The 25,344-nt window shown below is 46.8% G+C and overlaps 1 protein-coding gene across 1 annotated transcript; it reads right to left on the bottom strand.

Annotated features, from left to right (window-relative positions):
• Positions 1 to 7,575: 7,575 nt before the first annotated feature.
• Positions 7,576 to 9,388, bottom strand: LOC125517370 (cytokinin dehydrogenase 7-like). The gene has a single exon (XM_048682563.2). The coding sequence runs from the start codon at positions 9,302 to 9,304 to the stop codon at positions 7,703 to 7,705; it is 1,602 nt and encodes a 533-aa protein (XP_048538520.2). The 5' UTR covers positions 9,305 to 9,388; the 3' UTR covers positions 7,576 to 7,702.
• Positions 9,389 to 25,344: the final 15,956 nt, after the last annotated feature.

Below are 25,344 nucleotides of genomic sequence, written 5' to 3'. Positions count from 1 at the left end.
TGGGTAAGCATGCCCTAAAGTGCATGTCCGGACTGCGATAGGAAACGCAGGAAAAACATCTGGGTGCAGATATGGACAATAAATAAAAATCATCTTTTGTTCACCGACCGAATATTCCCTTAAGAACGCTAGCTTTCGGCTTCACCCAGTCTGAGGTACACATCCGGCTGACCCGGCAGTAACAAACGCAGAGGTGCTCCCCTTATGCCCTAGCCAAATTAATGGGAACGTAGGGCATAAATACAAGAGCCAGGCAACCCATCTTGGCCAAAACTTAAGTCATATCGATGCATATACTAGTGAAAAAAGGTACATGCGGAAGTATAACACATGTGTGGGGCATGAGGCCTAAATAAATAATTTAAGCTTCAATGAAAGAAGCCCCCAGATATGAAGAGTGCGGCTAGCGCATCTGTAATGTGCAAGCGAGGCACAAGGTGACCCTTGAAGGCCTAGAGAAATAATAAAAGAAAGAAAGAAAGAGAAACAAGACAGATAATGTATATGCAGAAAATGGACAAAGGGAGGGGACTAACATAGAGTCCGGTGCTAGGCGTAGAATCTTCGGAGCCTGGCCGCGTTCCATGGGTTCGGCTCGAGTCGACTAGTCGATGCATCCCGCAGTCGGTACGCTTCACCGGTCAGAACTTGGTCAATAATGAAGGGACCTTCCCATTTGGGCTCGAGCTTGTTCTTTTTCTTATCCGGCAGGCATAGAACTAGGTCGCCAATGTTATAAGTTTTGGCCCGTACTTCTCTGGTTTGGTATCTGCGAGCCTGTTGCTGATAAAATGCGGAACGGGCTTTGGCTACGTCGCGCTCCTCCTCCAGGGTGTCCAAACTGTCCTGCCGATCGAGCTCGGCTTCCCTTTAATCGTACATGCGCACTCGAGGTGAGTCATGAATTATGTCACAGGGCAAGACTGCCTCTGCGCCGTACACCATAAAGAAGGGTGTATATCCGGTACTACGATTTGGCGTGGTCCGCAGCCCCCAGAGTACGGAGTCGAACTCCTCTACCCAGTGCGTGTTAGACTCCGTTAAGGAGCGCACTAATCTGGGTTTAATGCCGCTCATTATAAGATCGTTTGCTCGCTTGACTTGGCCGTTGGTCTGTGGGTGATAGACTGAAGCATAATCGAGCTTGATGCCCATTTTGCTACACCAGAGTTTTACCTCGTCGGCCGTGAAGTTCGTGCCATTATCAGTGATGATGCTGTGGGGGACGCCATAACGGTGTACAACCCCCGATATGAAGTCTATCACCGGTCCGGATTCGGCTGTTTTAACAGGTTTGGCCTCTATCCATTTGGTGAATTTATCCACCATGACCAATAAGTATTTTTTCTTATGGGTTCCCCCTTTAAGGGGTCCAACCATGTCAAGCCCCCAGACCGCAAAGGGCCATGTAATGAGGATTGTTTGGAGGGCGGTGGGTGGCATGTGGCTTTGATTTGCAAAGAGCTGGCAACTGGCGCAATGTTGGACCAAGTCCTGTGCATCTGCCCGGGCCGTTGGCCAATAGAATCATGTATGGAAGGCCTTGCTTACAAGAGCCCGGGCTGCGGCGTGATGACCGCCGAGTCCGGCGTGAATTTCTGCCAAAAGATTCCGCCCTTCCTCTTCGGAGATGCACCTTTGAAGGACTCCGGTAGTGTTTTTTTGTACAATTCTCCCTCATGGACCCTGTAGGCCTTGGATCGCCGCACTATGCAGCGTGCCTCATTTTGGTCCTCCAGAAGTTCCTATCTATTTAGGTAGGCCAGGAATGGTTCTGTCCACGGGGCAATAATGGCCATTATTTCGTGGGCTGAAGGTGTTATTTCGGTGGCAGAGCCTCCGATTGTGTCAGAGAGTTCGGTATCGGGTATTTTGGCCGGGTCCGGACTGTTGTTACCGGTGTCCCCTTCCCATACTACGGATGGCTTGAACAGCCTTTCCAAAAATATGTTGGGGGACCGCATCACGTTTTGCGCCGATGCAGGCGAGGATATCCACCGCCTGATTGTTTTTCCGAGCCACATGGTGAAATTCGAGCCCCTCGAACCGAGCTGACATTTTTAGGATGGTGTTTCGATAGGCCGCCATTTTCGGATCCTTGGCATCAAAGTCTCCGTTTATTTGGGATATTGCGAGGTTTAAATCCCCACGCACCTCCAGGCGTTGAATGCCCATGGAGACTGCCATCCGAAGACCATGCAACAGAGCTTCGTATTCGGCTGCAGTGTTGGAGTCTGTATACAATATTTGCAATACCTACTGAACGGTATCTCCGGTTGGGGACGTCAGGACGACGCCAGCCCCTAGACCAGCCAGCATTTTAGAACTGTCGAAGTGCATGATCCAATTGGAGTATGCGTCGTACTCTTTAGGGAGTTCGGCCTCCGTCCATTCGGCGACGAAGTCGGCCAATACTTGCGACTTAATGGCTCATCGAGGTTTGTATGTTATGTCGAACGGGAGGAGCTCAATGGCCCATTTCGCAATCTGGCCCGTAGCGTCGCGGTTGTTTATAATATCATTAAGTGGCACTTCCGAGGCTACTGCAATCGAACACTCTTGAAAGTAGTGTCGCAGCTTCCGCGATGCCATGAATATCGCATATGCTATCTTTTGGTAATGCAGGTACCGTGATTTGCATGGAGTGAGGATAGTGGATAAATAGTATACCGGCTTTTGAAGAGGGAATTTATGTCCGTCCGCTTCCCGTTCGACAACGAGCACCGCGCTTACAACTTGATGAGTTGCCGCAATGTACAACAACATTGGTTCGCCGATGTTTGGCGCGGCCAGGATTGGGTTGGTTGCCAAGATGGCCTTTATTTCTTCCAATCTGGCTGTGGCCGCGTCCGTCCACTCGAAGTGTTCGGTGCGCCGAAGGAGGCGATAAAGGGGTAAAGCCTTTTCTCCTAAGCGGGAGATAAAGCGGCTTAGAGCCGCCATGCATCCAGTTAACTTCTGGATTTGTTTGAGGTCTGTTGGGGTAGCCAACTGTGACAAAGCTTGGATTTTGGCCGGATTAGCTTCAATACCTCTACTGGAGACAATGAAACCCAGGAGCTTTCTGGCTGGTACGCCGAAAACGCATTTTTCCGGATTGAGCTTGATGTCGTATGTTCAGAGGTTGTCGAATGTGAGCCTCAAGTCGTCTATCAAAGAGTCGACGTGTTTGGTTTCGACGGCCACATCGTCTACGTATGCCTCTACTGTTTTGCCGATTTATTTCTCCAGACATGTCTGAATCATGCGCTGATATGTTGCGCCGGTGTTTTTGAGCCCAAAAGGCATTGTGTTAAAACAGAAGGGACCGTATGGTGTGATGAATGCCGTTGCGGCTTGGTCGGGCTCCGCCATCTTGATTTGGTGGTAACCGGAGTATGCATCGAGGAAACACAATGACTCGTGTCCTGCGGTGGCATCGATAATTTGATCAATGCGGGGGAGGGGAAGGGATCCTTCGGGCAAGCTTTATTGAGGTCCTTGAAATCGACACAAAGGCGCCAAGATTTATCCTTCTTTGGTACCATCACCAGGTTTGCTAGCCAGTCCGGGTCTTTTATTTCTCTAATGAATCCGGCCTCCAATAACTTGGCTAGTTCCTCTCCCATGGCTTGTCTCTTAGGTTCAGAGAAACGCCGAAGAGCCTGCTTGACCGGCTTGAATTCCTTTAGAATATTGAGGCTGTGCTCGGCCAGCCTGCGTGGGATTCCTGGCATGTCTGCAGGGTGCCAGGCAAAAATGTCCCAGTTCTCGCGTAGGAACTCTCGTAGTGCGGCATCTACGTCAGGGGTTAATTGTGCCCCGATGGAAGCTGTTTTTGTAGGGTCCGTTGGATGGACTTGGAATTTGACTATTTCATCCGCCGGTTTAAAGGAGGTGGACTTGGATCTCTTATCGAGTATCACATCGTCCATGTTCACCGTGGAGCGCAGCGCAGTCAGTTCCTCAGCCGCTAGGGCTTTGGATAATGCCTCGAGGGCCAGTGCAGCTGTCTTGTTTTCGGCGAGGAGTGATGTGTACGGATCACTAGCAAGAGTGATAATTCTGTTGGGCCCGGGCATTTTGAGCTTCATGTACCCGTAATGGGGTATGGCTTGGAAGATTGTGAATGCCTCCCGCCCTAACAGGGCGTGGTAACCGCTACTGAACGGGGCCACATGGAACGTAATCTCTTCGGACCTATAATTCTCCGGCGTGCCGAACACCACATCTAGTGTGATTTTTCCTGTACAGCGCGCTTCCCGACTGGGGATTATTCCTCTAAAGGTTGTGCTGCTTCGCTCGATGCGGTTCCAGTCTATTTCCATTTTTTGAAGGGTTTCCTCATAGATGAGGTTTAATCCGCTGCCGCCGTCCATGAGTACCTTGGTGAGTCGAAAGCCGTCCACAATTGGACTGAGGACCAGTGCGGCTGGTGCTCGGGCTGTTCGGAATTTAGGTTCATCACTAGCATTGAAGGTAATAGCCGTGTCACTCCATGGATTTATTGCTGCTACGTGGCAGATTTCGGCCATGGTGCAGAGTGTCCGCTTGCGCCTATTATTTGACGCAAATGTCTCAAAGACTGTTAACACCATATTGTTATCCACGAGATGGTGCTCTGTGGCATTTGGGATAAGAAGATCCTCACCGCTTTTGGCCACCTGCCGGAGTATCCAACATGCTCTAAGGCTGTGCGTTGGTATTGTATCCGCTGTACTATGAATTTTGCAGGGTCCATTGAGCCATCCCTCCAGTACGGTTCCATGCCCTGTAGAGGGTTTTTGCTTTTTGGTAGTTGACCCGGGTGTCTTTTGATAGTGCACCCTTTTATTTCGGACTGGGTTCGTATTTAGGGCTGGATTATCCCAAAAGTTTGTTTCGGTTTTCCAGGCACTTTCCATCGCATAGTACTTTCGTACTATGGACGCCAAGTCAGCGAAGCATGATATCTCACGGTGATTTATGGCGTTAAGGATTCCCTTGTCCGTGCAATTATTGCAGAAAAATAAGATTGCGTCTTCCTCGCGACAGTCCTTAACCTTGTTCATCGCAAGGAGGAATCTGGCCCAATAGTGATGTACTGTTTCCTGGGGCTCTTGCCTGATGTGGGAAAGATCGCTTATGTTTGGGTGGGTGGGTGGAATTGAATCTAAACCCGTACCCGATCTGGGATCCAGGGGCCGAGGGATTTTCAATTTTGGAAATTCTGGTTCCGGGGTGTTGCCCGATAATCCTGGCCCGCTGCCTGACTCTAAATTCAGGGATTGGATATTGTCCTCCCGCGAACGGGTATCCGGCTCGGAGAGCTCAGGAATCCGGACATAGTTGTTCCTCAATATGGAGGAGAGGTCGCCGCATTGTTCCTCCACCACTGCAATATGATGGGTGACCGACGGAGAGTTAATCTCCATTTGATCGGGTTTAAGCCCAATCCGATCATAGACCGTAGCGACTCCCGGGGCGGCGATGCGATCCAAGAGCTCGTTTATGGAGGCGAGCTCCACCGGATTCATCTGTTCGGCAAGTGCCGACTTAACGTGGAGGTTTTTTTCGATGACCCGAGAAGTCATCGTCGGCGCGGCGGCCGAACAGGTGGTCATGATGAAACCGCCTAGCCGGAGAGTTTGGCCGACAGCCAAAGCTCCCCCAACAGTAATATCGTCTTTAAAGACGAGACGAGACATCCTTCCTTCTGGCGACGTCACAGAGGAACTCTCAATGAAAGCGCCAATGTCGGTGTCAAAACCGGCGGATCTCGGGTAGGGGGTCCCGAACTGTGCATCTAAGGCAGATGGTAACAGGAAGCAGGGAACACGATGTTTTACCCAGGTTCGGGCCCTCTTGATGGAGGTAAAACCCTACGTCCTGCTTGATTAATATTGATGATATGGGCAGTACAAGAATAGATCTACCACGAGATCAGAGAGGCTAAACCCTAGAAGCTAGCCTATGGTATGATTGTATGTTGTCCTACGGACTAAAACCCTCCGGTTTATATAGACACCGGAGGGGGCTAGGGTTACACAAGGTCGGTTACAAAGGAGGAGATATACATATCCGTATTGCCTAAGCTTGCCTTCGACGCCAAGTAAAGTCCCATCTGGACACGAGACGAAGTCTTCAATCTTGTATCTTCATAGTCCAACAGTCCGGCCAAAGGATATAATCCAGTTGTCCGGAGACCCCCTAATCCAGGACTCCCTCACCGTCCTTGATATTGGGCCCCGTAACCTAGGTGTAGCTTCAAATCAAGATTAGCACTAACAATCAGGTATGAAGAGTCACATCTTGACGTTGAAAGACCATAGCCATTTCACCCACCACAGGCTACGAGGACGACGAAAGGTGATGGAGGAGCTCAGCACAATAGGGAGGCGCATCTACGGGCTTCTTTGGGGCGGCTTTGATGAGGACATCTACTGCAAGCTTGAGGACCAGCGAGGCGACCATGAAGGAGGTACGAAAGATATTCGACAGAAGTTCAGCCAAGTTGGACAACCTTTTCACGAAGATCGACGACCTCAACTATGACATCGACCAAATCTACATCCACAGTGACATGAAGGCATGAGAAGATCCTACTACCAAAGGCGTGAGCAAATCTCTTCATGTTTCCCCCGCCACCATAGCTACAGAGACCACATCACGAACAATGGCGGAGTCAGAATAGGCTAACGCCCCAGGCCGGGCTTATGCTACAGTTAGGTGCAGATCTATTGTACGCTACAGTTTTGGAGGATTTCTCAGCCACGCCACGGCGGGCGGCCCGGGCTGCCTGGGGCATTGACAAGGAACACAGAGGAAAGCGGTATGCATATATACCTCCTCCGATCATAGGTGCCTGATAGCAAAATTAACAAAAAAAAAGGTCTACTCATGTGGATTCCTTTCACCACGAGTATACTGACCAGATTGCACCTACACCGCATGTCGAGCTTCCTCGGTTGGATTGACCGAATCTTCGTCTGTGGCAGAATTATTGTGAGGATTATTTTCAAATGTGGATCACACATCCTGGATAGTGGATTGCGCATGCATCTTCAGAGTTGGAAGGACCTACGCCTTGCTGAAGAGTTAGGAAACTATCAATTTGGTTTTTTCAACTGTGAGAAAATTGAGAATTCAAATTTCCAACCATTGAGCAAGCTAGCAACAACATCTTGGTGGGACGCAACCACATGTGAAGGTCTCTGGTGAATGCAACCACATGTTGGTCCGACTTGCCTACTCGGATGTGGTTGCGTTCACCACATGGTTACATGTTAGTTCAGAGCATTCAAGAATAATTGTGGATCGCCAAAGAACAATATTGTGAAGGTTTGAAGATCCACCTTGAAGATCTATCACGAATAATTGAGCCCGGTCTAAGTGATTTTACTTAAAGGGAACAAGGTGAAGACATTGGTCTTGTAAGTTTAATCTTAGCCCCTCCAACTAAACGTCAAGTTGTCAAAACAACTTGAACAGGTGCAACAAATTTGAAATATTGATTTAATATACAATGTGTTTTAACATATTTCCAAATAAGTGTGGAGACGTCTTTTGAAACTCTATTGTATAAATTTAAAATTTTACAATGTTTATCTCCTATTTTCAAAATTCTGGAAACATTCTACCAAAATATAATCTTTGTGTAGTCTATACACCAAAAAATTCTCCTATATATTGTTAGACATACGAGCGTATCTAATGGAGGAAATGTCAGCCGTGTCTGCACTAACTATGTGGTCGCCGTGCTTGCCGCTGGCACACTTGGCAAGGGGAAAATTCTCTGCCCCCGTGACATTATCGCGTGGGGATCATATTTGGCCTTGAGCTGAGAGATGTTGCTCCACTTGGCCCCAAAATGTCGCCGCCATCCATCTTGTGATGTGTAGTGTGGCAGATACTGCTTGCACTCGATGCCCTCCTTGTCACAAAATGCCAGCATCGATTGGTTCTCCCTCTGTAGACGCTCTAGGTCATCGGCAGATAGAGCCGACCGAAGAAGTCCCACCGTGTAAAATACGTCCTCGCCAGTGGGGGGCGTCACCGCTGTCATGTGGGAGTTCCATTTGGCCGTGTTCATAGGGTACATGAGGATGAGCCCGACTGGGTTGTCACCCCCGAGGATGCCTTTGAGCACGCCAGCGTCGAAGTCGAGAATGCGTGACCGGGGGACGAAAAGGTTCAGCCATGGGTGTGGCACATCCCACACGCCAGCCGACCGAAGCACAGTCTCCTCCACGCGCACGCGGTTGAGGAACTGGAAGTACGTCACATCCTTGGTGAACACGAACCTGGGCACAAAGCTCAGCTGAGCTAGTACCATCTCTAGTTTCTGGTTGACAGATGGGGCGGTCGTCTCATCATAGTACATGGCGGCTTCGATGAAGTAGATCGCGCCGGAGCCAGTCTCGGATGCGAGGTCAGCAAGCGTGTTGATATCGGCTTCGGAGAAGAAGGGCGTTGACTTGGGGCCCTCACTTAGCGTCCGGTTAAGCTGGACTTGGCCTTCGACATAGTCAAAACTTGCTTCGCTAGCGTGCTTAGAAATGAGCAGCTCCTGGTCTCTGGTGAACGCAACCACATCCGAGTAGGCAAGTCGGACCCAGCGCACCTGCTTTGGGGCCGACTCGAGAGCGATCCGAGCCCGGGTTATGATCCCGAACTGACCCAGTCCACCCAATGCGGCGAAGAACAGGTCCTTCCTCTTGTCACGTGAGCATGTCACCATCTCACCCGTCCCGGTAACCACGTCAAGCTCGTGCACATTGGCGATTTGCGGGCCATGCCGGAATGCTTGGCCGCCAATGCCAGCATTGGAGAGCGTGCCGCCAACGGTGAGTTGCAGATAGTCCGTCCACGCGCGCGGCGCGAGGCCGTGCTTCAGCGTCGCACGGAGAACGTCGACCCACAGCTGCTCGCCGCCCGCGTCGACGTAGTCCGCGGACACGTTGATGCGATGGTCACCGCGCCCAAGCATGTGCATGTCGACGACGACGCCACCCGGAGCGAGAGACTGCCCGCGGACGGAGTGGCCCTGCCCGCGCGGTGACACGGGGAATGGCACCGGCGAGGACGTGGAGAACCGGATGAGCGCGGCGATGTCGGCGGGCGTGGCAGGGTGTAGAACGGCTTCCGGGGCGGCCTCCATGATGCGGCCAAAGTCTGACGACGCGCTCGCCGTTGAGTTGCAGTCGGTGCGGATTTTAGAGGCGATTCCTAGGGCAAAGAGATCACCGGGAAGGCCACTCGCAGGCATTGGTCGGAGTTGGCCGGCAACGACGGAGAAGAAGCTCGCCATGCCGATAAGAAACGCTGCGAGGCGAGTTCTTGCCATGTCGTTGCAGACTTGCAGTGGCGCTGATTTGGAACTGCGCTGCGACGATTGTAAGCTACTGGCTTTGCCTGCTGCTTAGGTGAGTAGAGATGCGTCTGTGTTGTTTCAGGTCAAGAACTTTGATGACATTTTATAGGGTAGCATTATGCCTCGCAGAAGTTGACAAATGTAGGTCGTGCAGAGTTCTTGTATTTTTTTTCTCTAATATTCTTTTGAATGTATTGACTTTAGAGGGTAAAATAATTAAGGGTGCCGAAAGCATGGTTAAGAAAAAAGAAAGTTAGTGGGATAGCTGCATCTCTTGGTTTTGACTTGGATAGTACTTAACTAATGATTATTGAGAAGAGACTCCAAACATTTCATTTTTTTTCTTAGATTTGACTCGGAGCTCCATTGGCTGGACACGTATAATTTTATCAACATAGTGGGCAAAAACTCGCCAGCCCAATTCATTTGAATAAAACAACATGTATAAACTGACCCAATTCTCACTCTTTCATTTTTTTATGCCATGTTAGAAGTGATTCTGTAAACAGAAATTCATACTGCATGAATTTGATGGTAATTTCTGAGGGGTCACATGATATCTGAATGAATCAATTGGACTTGGAGAACACTAATTTGCCAGGGACGCTGACTAACAGAGTGATGTTACATGCCGTTAAACTAGAAACTAACACTCAATTTCTAACGCAATTTGCTTCGACGTATTATTTAACAACAAAATCAAAATGTCACCTCACAGAAAAAATAACAACAAAATGTCTCTACTACTCATACGCTTGGTTGACATGACGCGTCCGACGATCTGCTAACCAAGTTTTGTTTATCATGTATGTCAAGTTGACCTTCCGGTTTGTTGATGTCCGGCACAAGTAAATATATTTGCTTGTCCGGAATACAAATATTCCTGGTTCATGTGAGGTCAGTATGGTTTTTATTTATTTATTTAAAAAATCCCCGAGACGGCTGGAGATGTAACTATAAACAAGGCATATGATATAGGTATATTAATTGCAGTTTGGGAGGGTGCATGAACGTGGAGGCAAATATATATCCGGACCAAATCAAATCTGCAGATACATCAACCCCTTGAATAATCTCCACGAGTTAGTGCACATCACTTCACAACTAGTACCTGCTCTTCAAAGAAACTCCAAGGCCAACTGAAAGGGCATGCCCTATGGTTCATGCACTCAAACGGCTATATATATTTATTTATTTTGAAACTCAACCGGCTATATATTGTTGACTGGTATATTAAATAGTGCATTATTATGTCTGACAAAAGTCGGTGTGCTACTAAAAACACTTAGCCTTATCTTTATCTAATACTTTCTTCGTTCCTAAATATTTGTCTTTCTAGAGATTTCAACAAGTAATTACATACGGTGCAAACTGAGTGAATCTACACTCTAAAATATGTCTATATATATTCGTATGTTGTAGTCCATATGAAATCTCAAAAAGACAAATATTTAAAAACGGAGGAAGTAATAGGGAAGGAGAGTTTTTGGCCGCCCGTCACGCAAATATTATATATGAAAATTGATTAGAAAAATGTGTAGAATCTGAATATGATGTTCTTTTTACCTGTTAATCATTTTTAAATGTTGTTTAGGGATAGATTCAAATGCTTTAAAAATATTAAGATCTTTTAAACCCTAACTCCAATTTAACATATTATATATGAAAATTAATTACAAAAATGTGTAGAATCAGAATATGATGTTGTTTCACCTGTTAATAATTTTTTAAATGTTGTTTCAGATAGAACCTTAATCAGTAGTGCACGACCCGTCTTCCTTTCATATCAGCGCCGATCCAGATTGAAAATGAACACCTCGGTAAAATAAATTGAAGATGAAAGAAACTATCTACAACCATGCATCTCCATCGGCGAGAGTGGGAAGAAGGATCGACGACAAGCGTGATAAGATGGCATATTGAAATAAAGGACGTGGGCCTATTGGGGTTTTGAGCCATGGTTATTGTGTTAGAGGCGTGTGGTATTTTTTCTCCCATTGCAACACACAAGCTCTTTTGCTAGTAGTAGTGCATGTTAAACGTAGAAAAAAAATCTGAAGGCTGTAAGAGGAAGCTATCTCCCGTTCGTCGTTAGACATGCATTGTTCCCTCTCGGAACCATGAGACTTCTATTGAGTTGCTCCGGTTTGTGAGGGGTGTGTATCCAGACTTTCGTCAAACATGACAAATTTTTTATCACATCACCTTGGTGGCATGACTTTACATCAAGTAAGGTTTCATGTGTTTCTGATCATTTTTTAATTTTTAGAATTAAAATGCCATGGCACTCCATGCATACATATGCATGTGTCCATGTCGTGAGACCAATATGTTTGAAAATTCCTTCTTATTTTCTCCACATGAAATTAACTCGCACACAGGCACACAAATATGATTTTTCAAAACCGTTATGGTTAGGCATTGCATGTAGATGTAGTTCAAATTTGAATTATGGTCATTAAATGGCTAGAAAATCACTTAAATGTCTTTAAAAGGTCAAATGACCCCTAGAATTTTCCAAATTTTCACATTACAGTTGTAGTAGTGCACGTTAAACGTAGAAAAGTTTTGAAGGCCATAAGAGGAAGCTATCTCTCGTTCGTCATCAAACATGCATTATTCCCTCTCGGAACCATGAGCCTTCTAGTGACTTGCTCTGGTTTGTGAGGGTGTGTGTCCAAACTTTCATCAAACATGCCAATTTTTTTACCACATCATCTTGGTGGCGTGACATTACATCAAGCAAGGTTTCATGTGTTTCTGGTGTTTTTAAAAAATTTGAGAATTAAAATACCATGTCACTCCATGCATACATATGCATGTGTCCATATCGTGAGACAAATATGTTTGAAAATTCTTTCTAATTACTACACATGGAATTAACTCGCACACAAGTACACAAATATGATTTTTCAAACCATTATGGTTAGGCGTTGCATGTAGATGTAGTTCAAATTTGAATTACGGTCATTAAATGGCTAGAAAATCATTTAAATGTCTTTAAAAGGTCAAATGACCCCTATAATTTTCCAAATTTCCACATTATAGTTGTAGTAGTGCATGTTAAACATAGAAAAAAATTGAAGGCCGTAAGAGGAAGCTATCTCCCGTTTGGCATCAAACATGCATTGTTCCCTCTCGAGCCTTCTAGTGAATTGTTCCAGTTTGTGATGGGTGTGTGTACAAACTTTCGTCAAACATGCCAACTTTTTTACAATATCATCTTGGTGGCATGACATTACATCAATCAAGGTTTCATGTGTTTTTGATATTTTTTAAATTTTTTGGAATTAAAATGCCATGGCACTCCATGCATACATATGCATCTGTCCATGTCATGAGACAAATATATTTGAAAATTCCTTCTAACTTACTGCACATGAAATTAATTCACACACAAGTACACAAATATGATTTTTCAAATCGTTATGGTTAGCCGTTGCATGTAGATGTAGTTTAAATTTGAATTACGGTCATTAAATGGCTAGAAAATCACTTGAATGTCTTCAAAAGGTCAAATGACCCCTGAAATTTTCCAAATTTTCACATGACAGTTGTATTAGTGCATGTTACACGTAGAAAAATTGAAGGGTGTAAGAGGAAGCTATCTCTCATTCGTCATCAAACATGCATTGTTCCCTATCGGAACCACGAGCCTTGTAGTGAGTTGCTCCAGTTTGTGAGGGGTGTGTGTCCAAACTTTCGTCACACATGCCAAAAATTTTACCACATCATCTTGGTGGCATGACATTGCATCACTCAATGTTTCATGTGTTTCTAATATTTTTAAAAAAATTTGGAATGTATGTGCCATGGCACTCCATGCTTAATTGTGTCATAGCCGTTAGACCAATATGTTTGAAAATTCCTTTCAATTTACTGCACATGGAATTAAATCGCACACAAGTACACAAAATATGACTTTTCAAACCGTTATGGTTAGCTGTTGCATGTACATGCAGTTCAAATTTCAATTACGGTCATTAAATGGCTAGAAAATCACTTAAATGTCTTAAAAGGTCAAATGGCCCCTGAAAATTTCTAATATTTGACATGACAGTTGTATTAGTACTACAAAATTTCTCGTACATTTAAAACACCATCCGTTGCCACTTTAGTCCAAATTCGTCTTTCACAGCTAATAAAAAATATCTACAACATCACACACATTTGTTTTCTAGGAACCATTTGCGATGAAAATATCTGGGTCTATTTAAGTCTTCCTCCTTAAGCTTCGCCGGCTCGTCTGCTCCAGTGCCGGCAACCCCCGAATCCATGAATCCCGATCCCCATTCCCGCACCCCCCTTCTTGCAAAGATGACGCCGTGGAAACACTTCATGAAGGCCCGTACAATGGCGGCGCCCCCTCCCCTCCACGAGTGTCGCCGCCTGCATCGTGAGCGCGGCCGCCAACGCCGAGATTGCCACCGCATCCGCATTGAGCGCGGCATCTTCCGCCAAGAGGGCATCTGCGGTAGCCGACAAGGTAGCTGCAGCAGCCAAGACGGTTGCAGCTGCTACTGCGACGGGGGCTGCAAACGCCGAGAGCGCTCGAGCTGCCGTCCGTGCCGGCGATGTCGCCCTAGCCCAGATCGAGGCCATCCACGCCAAGATCGAGGATGCACACGCCAAGATATTTCAGGCCACCTCGGACTCCAGCATGCAACCCACATTCGAAAAGGTAGTGGTGGACATGAGCACCTGCTTCCTCATGAGGTCGCCGAGCAGGAGCTGGAGATGCAGGAGGCGGCGGAGATCGAGGAGCGCCAGGAGGAGGAGTTGCGCGTGGCCAAGGTCAAGGTAGAGAAGAGTATGTCCGTCAAGGAATCGGCGGTGGAGTACCAACGCGAGCTCTGGAGCAGCCACTACTACATTACTACAACCTTGAGGGAGGCGCCGAGGACGAGGACGAGGACACGGTCGACTTCAGCAGGGGGACGCGGAGTCCACCAATGGCGGCATGTCGCCAGGACAAGTCATCGACGTCTCATCTCATACCGGCGATGCATAGGCCGGCACGGCGGCGGATTTGTTAAAATTATGCATACTTAGGCTTTGTTTTTAATGCAAGTCTTTTGTTAGAGCAATGTTTAGGTCAACTGGATCTGTTTAATTACTAAAATTGCTCGATTCAGTAAGTGTTGTCTGTGTGCTGTATGCTCTTTTGTGTGCCCAAATTAGTAAGCGATGTTAAATTATGCCATGACGTATCCGGGGAAATTTCAACCAAAATTTGAATTATCAAACTCATCCCATGGGCATAAAGCAGAAGAATCGTTTGCGATACACACAATCGTTCAAAGTGAATGGTCCGGCGGCACCGCGCACAAAGTTTCCCTCCATATTTCCAAAATTTTGGCCTACCACTAAAATATCTACCCCCGCCCCCTCCCCCCTTCCCCACCCCCTTTCTCCCTGACCACAAGTCACATTTCCCCTATTTCCTCCTTCCTTCCTTCCTAAGCTATAGCCGCTTCCTCGCTCTCGCCGTCTCGCATCCTACCGCAGGGGTCGCCATGGTCTTCTTCAAAGACCTCTCCTGCGGTTCCTCCTCCGACGACGACTCCTTCACCACCCGAGTATGCCTCTCTTCTCTCTCTCGGGCTCTGACTTGGAATGAAGGATTTTTGCCCAGCGGTCGATTTGAGTCATTTCTTCCTCTTGTGGCTTCCTAGGACCATCAGTGGAAACGAATGGAGCGGGCTGGCTGAAGATCTATCTGCTCGTTGTCACCATCAATCTCCATGCGTGAATCTAGTTGCGTTTGAATCTGTGGACAGTGGGAGTAAGTTTCTGGCATGTGCAGAGAAGGTTAGACCCTCTTTCGTTGTTACAAATCATCTGTTGGATGTGATTCAGACACTGTCACGGTCCCAACCCATTCATACCACACCTTCAACCAAACGCATCCTAAGACAGTGTCACAGTTTGTACCTAGTACCTTAAATTGTTGCCATCTCATCAGCAGTGCCATTAGAAAATTATTTGGCACCGCTTCAGCATTTTGCGCAGCCAACTTTGGTCCACACATCCGAGCAGCCAAGCAGTAAAATACTAAATCTTTATGGCACGAAGGAACTGGGCACCGGAGCAACTACGTGCTCCGGAGTCCGGGTCCCTGAATTTTTTCCGCTGCATTGGCTCGCCAGTGCAGGGCACCGGTGCGAGATGTAGCAATAGTTGTCTTTACACCAGTTTTGGCATACATAGTGGACGGCCTTAGTGCTATTAGTTCTATGTTACTAAATTTGTGCATGTACACACCTATTAGTATCAATTTGCTGTCATCCAAACATTGTCGCTATGTTGTTGCAGTTATATTTACCTTCCTCATAAAATGTTCAATTTGATATTTATTGTACATGAGTAAGAACTTGTAGCATTGTTGTAGTTAATTATAGCTTCTGATGTTCCAGAATTTGGTTGTTGTCTTAGTAGCAATTAATTCATTTGCACATTGATCTTTTTGAGAAGATATGTCATAATTAACATGTTTCTTCAGTTTTTCAAAATAAGCATTGGTGATTTTCTATGTTGCTATAAACTCATTTCCCCTACAATTATTAATGATCTAGTTTTAAATATTATAGGATGAACGGAAGTGTTCTTACTTGGAGTGGGTTGATCAAGAGTGGCCATAGTCTTTGAAGATGTGCCTAGCGATGCTCTAGAGCATGTATGAGGAAGAGAACAGAGAAAGTGTTGTCAACGCTAAAGAATATTTGAAGATGCGGGCTAAAAAGAGAAGGTGGAGAATGAGCTCAGATTTTTTAAATCAGACTTTGCTAAGATGGTGTTGGCGAAGGAGGAGGAACTTTCCCAGTTGGCCAGTGCAAAACAGGTTCTTACTGAACAGAAAGCAGAGGTGGATAAGACGAGCCTGGATGATCTCGATTAGGGAAATGAATATATTGTTCTAATATTGTTCTTACGAACTTGAACTAGCTATTTGTTGTACTGTGTTGTTTTCATGTAGCTATCGTACTGTGATACAAACAACAACAACAACAACAACAACAACAACAAAGCCTTTAGTCCCAAACAAGTTGGGGTAGGCTAGAGGTGAAACCCATAAGATCTCGCAACCAACTCATGGCTCTGGCACACGGATAGCAAGCTTCCACGCACCCCTGTCCATAGCTAGCTCTTTGGTGATACTCCAATCCTTCAGGTCTCTCTTAACGGACTCCTCCCATGTCAAATTTGGTCTACCCCACCCTCTCTTGACATTCTCTGCACGTTTTAGCCGTCCACTATGCACCGGAGCTTCTGGAGGCCTGCGCTGAATATGCCCAAACCATCTCAGACGATGTTGGACAAGCTTCTCTTCAATTGGTGCTACCCCAACTCTATCTCGTATATCATCATTCCGGACTCGATCCTTCCTCGTGTGGCCACACATCCATCTCAACATACGCATCTCCGCCACACCTAACTGTTGAACATGTCGCCTTTTAGTCGGCCAATACTCAGCGCCATACAACATTGCGGGTCGAACCGCCGTCCTGTAGAACTTGCCTTTTAGCTTTTGTGGCACTCTCTTGTCACAGAGAATGCCAGAAGCTTGGCGCCACTTCATCCATCTGGCTTTGATTCGATGGTTCACATCTTCATCAATACCCCCATCCTCCTGCAGCATTGACCCCAAATACCGAAAGGTGTCCTTCTGAGGTACCACCTGGCCATCAAGGCTAACCTCCTCCTCACACCTAGTAGTACTGAAACCGCACATCATGTACTCGGTTTTAGTTCTACTAAGCCTAAACCCTTTCGATTCCAAGGTTTGTCTCCATAACTCTAACTTCCTATTTACCCCCGTCCGACTATCGTCAACTAGCACCACATCATCCGCAAAGAGCATACACCATGGGATATCTCCTTGTATATCCCTTGTGACCTCATCCATCACCAATGCAAAAAGATAAGGGCTCAAAGCTGACCCCTGATGCAGTCCTATCTTAATCGGGAAGTCATCAGTGTCGACATCACTTGTTCGAACACTTGTCACAACATTATCATACATGTCCTTGATGAGGGTAATGTACTTTGCTGGGACTTTGTGTTTCTCCAAGGCCCACCACATGACATTCCGCGGTATCTTATCATAGGCCTTCTCCAAGTCAATGAACACCATATGTAAGTCCTTCTTTTGCTACCTATATCTCTCCATAAGTTGTCGTACCAAGAAAATGGCTTCCATGGTCGACCTCCCAGGCATGAAACCAAACTGATTTTTGGTCACGCTTGTCATTCTTCTTAAGCGGTGCTCAATGACTCTCTCCCATAGCTTCATTGTATGTCTCATCAGCTTAATTCCATGGTAATTAGTACAACTCTGAACATCCCCCTTGTTCTTGAAGATTGGTACTAATATACTCCGTCTCCATTCTTCTGGCATCTTGTTTGCCCGAAAAATGAGGTTGAAAAGCTTGGTTAGCCATACTATCGCTATGTCCCCGAGACCTTTCCACACCTCAATGGGGATACAATCAGGGCCCATCACCTTGCCTCCTTTCATCCTTTTTAAAGCCTCCTTGACCTTAGACTCCTAGATTCGCCGCACAAAACGCATGCTGGTCTCATCAAAGGAGTCGTCCAGTTCAATGGTAGAACTCTCATTCTCCCGATTGAACAGCTTGTCGAAGTACTCCCGCCATCTATGCTTAATCTCCTCGCCCTTCACCAAGAGTTGGCCTGCTCCGTCCTTGATGCATTTGACTTGGCCAATATCCCTCGTCTTTCTCTCTCGGATCTTGGCCATCTTATAGATGTCCCTTTCACCTTCCTTCGTGCCTAACTGTTGGTAGAGGTCCTCATATGCCCGACCCCTTGCTTCACCAACAGCTCGCTTTGCGACCTTCTTCGCCATCTTGTACTTCTCTATGTCGTCTGCACTCCTATCCAGGTATAGGCGTTTGAAGCAATCTTTCTTCTATTTAATCGCCTTCTGGACATCATCATACTGTGATGTTATAATATATTGTGATACTGTGAAGCTATCGTACTGTGATGTTATAATATATTTATGTGCATGATATGAAATTGGCAAACAGCTGTTCGATATGAAATGTGAATTTGTGTAATACTGGAATTATTAATTGTAAACTAATAAACCTGCTAAATGTGTCATGGAACTTTGCAAACGATTCTAGCAGTAAAAGCGTTTGTGATGGATAGCCCAATGCCACACAGTTTTGTTCATCAAATTATGTGTGATGTAGTTGATAAAAGCAAACAGTTAACCAAGGCAGAGCGTGTGTGATAGTTACACCTTTCACACACAAGCCTACACATAAAACTGTGTGGGATGTACATACGAACGGAAATTTTTTCCCTGGAATGACTGTGTGGGATGTACATAAGAACGAAAACGTATTCCTTGGATTGACTGTCTGTGATATACATACCAACGGAAATGTTTTTTTGGGATTCACCACGTGGGATGTACATACCTACGGAAATGATTGGGTTTCGATGCCTCGCCCGGTCGCACACGAGCTCATTTGGTGTCCCAGGAGGGCATATCCCCGACGATTCCTGGGTCGTGTGGGAAGGACCCCCTATTGCCCACACTCACTTGGCAACGGTTCCGAATGCCATCGTGGAAAGGGGTTAAACTCATTTTTATAGCACTGACGTGCACCAGTGTACATCTTATCTTGACGAAAGGTGGTCTTCGCTTGCAAGCTTCTGCTTGTGATGCCACGGTGGGCTCGGCGATGACATCCGTCCTGCCGCCCTGTCGGTCTTGGTCTTGTAGCACGGAAATGGAAATATTTGGCTGATTCCTCAGGACTCCACGCCTTGTTTGCCTCCTTAGCATCAAAGAGGAAACCTGCGGCTCTACGCCCGCTAGCACCCGCCTGGCCTTGGTCGTCATGGCTTACGTCACCTCAACCTCATGAGGTGAGCGCCTTCATAGGAATCTCCACTCCTCAGGAGCCAACCTGACGAGGCTGCTCCCTCTAGAGGTCTTGGCGTCGTCCGTCCTGCGTGGCTTGGCCCCTCGCGAGGGTCTTGTCTTGTTGATACCGAAGATGGGCAGTACCAGTCCGCCGATGGAGCCATGCCGCAGGCAGGCAGGTCCGGGTATCTTGGTTCCCAGAACACCGACGTCTGCTAGGGCAAAATATAAGACCGTTCTTATCTATGCAAAACCGCAATAGTGATATACAAGTTGCCTTTCAACCTTCTACAAGGGCCTCCCTCGTCAAATCAGATTCAACTAAAATGGGAGAGACAGACACGCGCAAAATCACTTTTATGCAATACAAGTTGCATGTCAAACAGTGGAGCCGGTCTCTTGTGCGTGGACATGTAAGGTTAGTCTGAGCCACTTCCTCCCACAATACCAACAAATCCAAATATGACAAGGGAAGTAAGCAATTTGAACATCAATGGCCATGACTTCTTTGTGTTCTACTCGTGCATATAAATCTACGCATAGATCTAGCTCTAATACCATTGATGGGGAACATTGCATGAAAGGGAAGTGTTTCTACATACCCTTGTAAACCAAAAGTGTTAGCGTCGTAACGCGTTTGATGTAGTCGTACTCTTCATGATCCAATCACGATCCAATCTGATCTAGTGCCGAACGGATGGCACCTCCGAGTTTACCACATGTACGGCTCGGCGACATTCTCTCCTTCTTGATCCAGCAAGCTAGGGAGAGGAGGTAGATGAGATATGGACCAACACGACGGCATGGTGGTGGTAGCAGAATTCCGGCAGGGCTTCGCCATGCACATACCCGTGAAACATGGGAGGAGTTGGGAGAGGTAACAAGCAAGGGTCGAAGGGGGGCTGCCCCCAACGCCTCCCACCTTTATATAGGCGAGGAAGGGGCTGGTGGCTTTCCCTCCAAGGCCCTAGGGTCGTTGGTCAAACGGGGAGGAAGCAAATCCCTCCTTTCCTTCCCCACCGGTCGATATCCCAGCTTTTTAGGGATTCTAATCTTATCCCTTTGGGATATGATACTATTCCTTTTAAGGGAGGATCTTGGTGCACCAGGGTTGTGGGGACTTTCCCCACTACCAACGTTCATGTGGCTCCCCCATGCATGTGGGCCCCACTTCAGAACCTTCTAGAACCTTCCCGGTACAATAACGAAAAACTCGAAATTTTTCCAGAACCCCGATAACAACTTTCCATATATGAATCTTTACCTCCAAACTATTGGTTCCTACATATTGGTTCCCAAACCTCGACAACAACTTTCCATTCTATAACCAATAGTGGAACCTGGATGCCCATATTGGTTCCTACATATTCAACGAAGATATTTATCGGTTGAACCACGGTGTCAAGGATTCAGTCAATCCTGTTTCAATTCCCTTTGTTCGGCGATATGTTACTTGCTCGAGATTCGATCGTCGATATCTCCGTACCTAGTTCAATCTCGTTACTGACAAGTCTCTTTACTCGTTCCATAATACACGATCCCATGACTAAACTCATTAGTCACATGAAGCTTCTTATGATGTTGTATTACCGAGAGGGCCCAGAGATATCTCCCTGACACACGGAACGACAAGTCCCAGTCTCAATCCATAGAGCACCTTTATCGTGAATAATAAAAAGCTGTCTGCCATGCAACCATAGGAATATGGGAAACTTAAAAACGATGAACTGTGTGCGATATGTGCCCCATCGCACACGAGTTTTCTGCGAAACCTGTCTGCCATGCAAGACTCCATCGCACACGTTTCTCAACAATTACCGTGTGCGATAATGTTCTATCCCAAACGGTTCAGGAGCCCCTTGTAGGATCGAAAGTATGTCTAGAGGGGGGTGATTAGACTACTTGACCAAATAAAACTTATCCTTTTCCCAATTTTAGTTCTTGGCAGATTTTAGCAACTTTGGACAAGTTAAGCAATCTTAACACAATTCAAGCAAGCATGCAAAGAGTATATGAGCAGCAGAAAGTAAAGCATGCAACTTGCAAGAATGTAAAGGGAAGGGTTTGGAGGATTCAAACGCAATAGGAGACACGGATGTTTTTTTCGTGGTTCCGATAGGTGGTGCTATCATACATCCACGTTGATGGAGACTTCAACCCACGAAGGGTAACAGCTGCGCGAGTCCATAGAGGGCTCCACCCACGAAGGGTCCACGAAGAAGCAACCTTGTCTATCCCACCAATGCCGTCGCCCACGAAGGACTTGCCTCACTAGCGGTAGGTCTTCATGAAGTAGGCGATCTCTTTGCCCTTACAAACTCCTTGGTTCAACTCCACAATCTTGTCGGAGGCTCCCAAGTGACACCTAGCCAATCTAGGAGACACCACTCTCCAAGAAGTAACAAATTGTGTGTTGATGTGAACTCCTTGCTCTTGTGCTTCAAATGATAGTCTCCCCAACACTCAACTCTCTCTCACAGGATATGGATTTGGTGGAAAGAAGATTTGAGTGGAAAGCAACTTGGGGAAAGCTAGAGATCAAGATTCATATGGTAAGAATGGAATATCTTGGCCTCAACACAAGTGTAGGTGGTTCTCTCTCAGAAAAAGTAAGTTGGAAGTGTAGGTTCGTTCTGATGGCTCTCTCCATGAATGAAGAGGAGGTGGAGGGGTATATATAGCCTCCACACAAAATCTAACCGTTACACACAACTTGCCAATTTCGGTGGGACCGAATTGATAAACTCGGTCGGACCGATTCAGCAAATCTAGTGGCCGTTAGGATTTTCAGTGGGACCGATATGCAACTCCGTAGAACCGATATGGTTAGGGTTAGGGCATAATGTAATCTCGGTGAGACTGATTACACAAACTCGGTGAGACCGATTTTGGTAATAAGTTAACCAGAGAGTTGGTTAGGTAAACTCGGTGGGACCGATTCGCTCTGTAACACCCCGGATGTAACTTTCCCAATTTGTACTCCAACTCTTGTTGTTTCCGGCGTTAAGTTATTTTATTTTCTCGGGTTCGGGTCCTTGTCTCCGTGTGTTGTTGTCGTTGTCATGCATCTCATATCATGTCATCATGTGCATTGCATTTGCATACGTGTTCGTCTCTTGCATTCGAGCTTTTGCCCCGTTGTCCGTTTTGCATTCCGGCGCTTCGTTCTCCCCCGGTGGTCATTTCTAGCTTTCTTTCGTGTGTGGGGATTAAACATTTCCGGATTGGACCGAGACTTGCCAAGCGGCCTTGGTTTACTACCGGTAGACCGCTTGTCAAGTTTCGTATCATTTGGACTTCGTTTGATACTCCAACGGTTAACCGAGGGACCGAAAAGGCCTCGTGTGTGTTGCAGCCCAACACCCTTCCAATTTGGCCCAAAACCCACCTAAGCCTTCTCCATCATCTAGATCGTTCGATCACGGTCGCGTGGCCGAAAACCGCACCTCATTTGGACTCTCCTAGCTCCCTCTATGCCTATAAATAGGTCTCTCCCCGAAATTCCGGATCCCCCTCGTCAAAAACCCTAGATCCGCTCCTTCTCGCGCCGCAGGACAACGTCCGCGCCGAGTCGGACGTGTCCGACCTGCGTGCCGTCGCCCGCAGCCACTCCGGGCGTGCCACGTGGCCCCCCGGACCACTTGGTCGCCTCAGCCGCGCGCGGCCCGCTCGGGCCCGTCCCCGGCCCCCGAGGCCCACGCGCGCCCCGCCGCCTGCCTCCTCGCCACGACGCCGGCACCGCGTCCCGCCGCCCGCCGCCATCTTCGCCGGCCGACTCCGGCAGCCGCGCCCTTCGCCGGCGGCCGCTGCCACCTTGCTCACCGCAAGCCGCCGCCCCGCCACTCGCCGCCTCCCGGAGCCAGATCCGGCCGCCCCCGCCGGAGTCCGGCCGCTCCCAGGCCTCCCTCGCCGCGTTCGGACCTCACCGTCGCCGGAGAAGACGGATCCGGCCTCGAACCGCCGGAGTTGACTTTTTTCGCGAGGTGGTTTTTCTTCCAAGTCCTCGAAATCCCAGATCCAAGTGCTCCTGTTCATCATGCTTTATCTCCGCATCCGTAGCTCCGTTTTTGGCATATAGCATATCAAAATGTTCATCTCAGAGAGTACATCATTTCATTCCATTGCATCATTTTCATTTGAGTTCATCTTGATGTCCGAAATGCTGTTAGAAGAGGGCTACTTGAGATAATTGTCAGATCTGCTGCTCCATTTAGCTTTTTGTCATTTTTGCCATGATTATTGTGTGCATGTTATGCCCATGAGTTCTACATATGTTTTGTTAAGGGTTTTGCCATCTTTCCAGAGGTGCAATCCATGTATTTTTGTGATTTGTGTGGTGACTAGCACAAGCTTGCCAAGTGAGGCACTTGGTAATTCTGATTTCAGGGACTTAGCATTTCCACTAAGTCTTTGAGCTGTTTATCTCATATGGCCATATGTTCATGTTGTTTCCTAGTGATCCGTGTCTCTTTTGAGGATGATCAGTAAGGATGTTTTGTTAATCTTGTAGTGCTCTTTCCATCCATGTCTTTGTTTGCAATTATGGAGAACCCTAGCTTGAGTCAATCGAGCTCTACTTTTGCTACTTTGTGAATCTTGGCAGATTGTCAACTTGTTTGCAATTTTGCCGATGATGTTGTAGTCGATCCGTGCATGCTATGCTATTGTTCTTGCCATGTGTAGCTTGCATTTTGTGTATTATTAATGGGTGTATGCTTAGTTTGTCATGCCTTGCTCTGTAGTGAGTGCTTCGAGCTCGTAAACATGCCTACTTGATATCTGTTTCAGCATGCTCCAGTTTTCACTAAGTCTGTGAACTGATTATGTTTTTGCCATGTTCACATGCTTGCAATCGTATTTTATGATCCCTTTTGGCTCAAGGTCACTAAGGGACTTTTGTTAAGCTCTTTGAGTATCTCCATTCCATGCTTTACTTTGTCATGTTCAGGTCACGTAGCATATAGTTTTGTTGCTCTGAAGAGTGCTACCTGATCTGAAATTCCAGAAAAGTGTTAATTTCACTAAGTCTGAGATCTGTTTGCCATATGCATTTTTGCCATGCTTGTTTGAACCTGTTAATGGATGATTTGGCCGTAGCTCAGTGCTAGACTTTTGTTAAGCATCTTGAATGCATCCCTGCCATGTATTTTGTTGTCATGTTTGGGTGCTGTAGCATATTCATCTCATTGCATTTAGATGGCTACTTGCTGTAAATCGCAGACCGGTGCCATATTTGAATCGCTTGCCATTTCCAAACCGTAACTCCGATTCCGGCATTATTTATATCGTTTTCAAGTGATTTCATCTCATCTTTCCAGTGGCACACTTGGATTCCCAAGTTGAGGCCAGGTTCATGCATTCCTTGTCACGTCTTGCATATGCATCCCGCATCGCATCCCGCATAGCATATCATCATTGCATCATATTTGTTTGATCCTTGCACGTGGTTGATTGTGTCCTTGTTGCTTGTTTGTCTTGTTTGGGTAGATCCAGGAGACAAGTTCACTAACGAGGAGCCTGTTGAGTTTGCTTTCGAGGATCCAGTCAACTCTCACAATTGTGCAGGCAAGATGATCATACCCTCGAAATCACTACTATCTTTGCTATGCTAGATTGCTCGCTCTTTTGCTACGCCAATGCTACGATGCCCACCATTTGCTTTCAAGCCTCCCAAATTGCCATGTCAAACCTCTAACCCACCATGTCCTAGCAAACCGTTGATTGGCTGTGTTACCGCTTTGCTCAGCCCCTCTTATAGCGTTGCTAGTTGCAGGTGAAGATTGGAGGCCGTTCCTTGTTGGAACATTTATTTACTTGTTGGGATATCATTATATTATCTTGTTATCTTAATGCATCTATATACTTGGTAAAGGGTGGAAGGCTCGGCCTCTCGCCTAGTGTTTTGTTCCACTCTTGCCGCCCTAGTTTCCGTCATATCGGTGTTATGTTCCCGGATTTTTGCGTTCCTTACGCGGTTGGGTTATAATGGGAACCCCTTGATAGTTCGCCTTGATTAAAGCTTTTCCAGCAATGCCCAACCTTGGTTTTACCACTTGTCACCTAGCCTCTTTTCCCTTGGGTTTCCGGAGCCCGAGGATCATCTTATTTT

This window comes from Triticum urartu, chromosome 6A, assembly GCF_056163025.1.
Source record: "Triticum urartu cultivar PI428250 chromosome 6A, HENAU_Tu73, whole genome shotgun sequence".
Lineage (NCBI taxonomy): Eukaryota > Viridiplantae > Streptophyta > Magnoliopsida > Poales > Poaceae > Triticum > Triticum urartu.
The sequence above is the reverse complement of the archived record's forward strand: the minus strand, read 5'-3'. Positions and strand labels throughout refer to the sequence as shown.

Coding starts and splice junctions, on each gene's coding strand:
- LOC125517370 (XM_048682563.2), bottom strand. CDS start 9,304: ATGGCAAGAACTCGCCTCGCAGCGTTTCTTATCGGCATGGCGAGCTTC.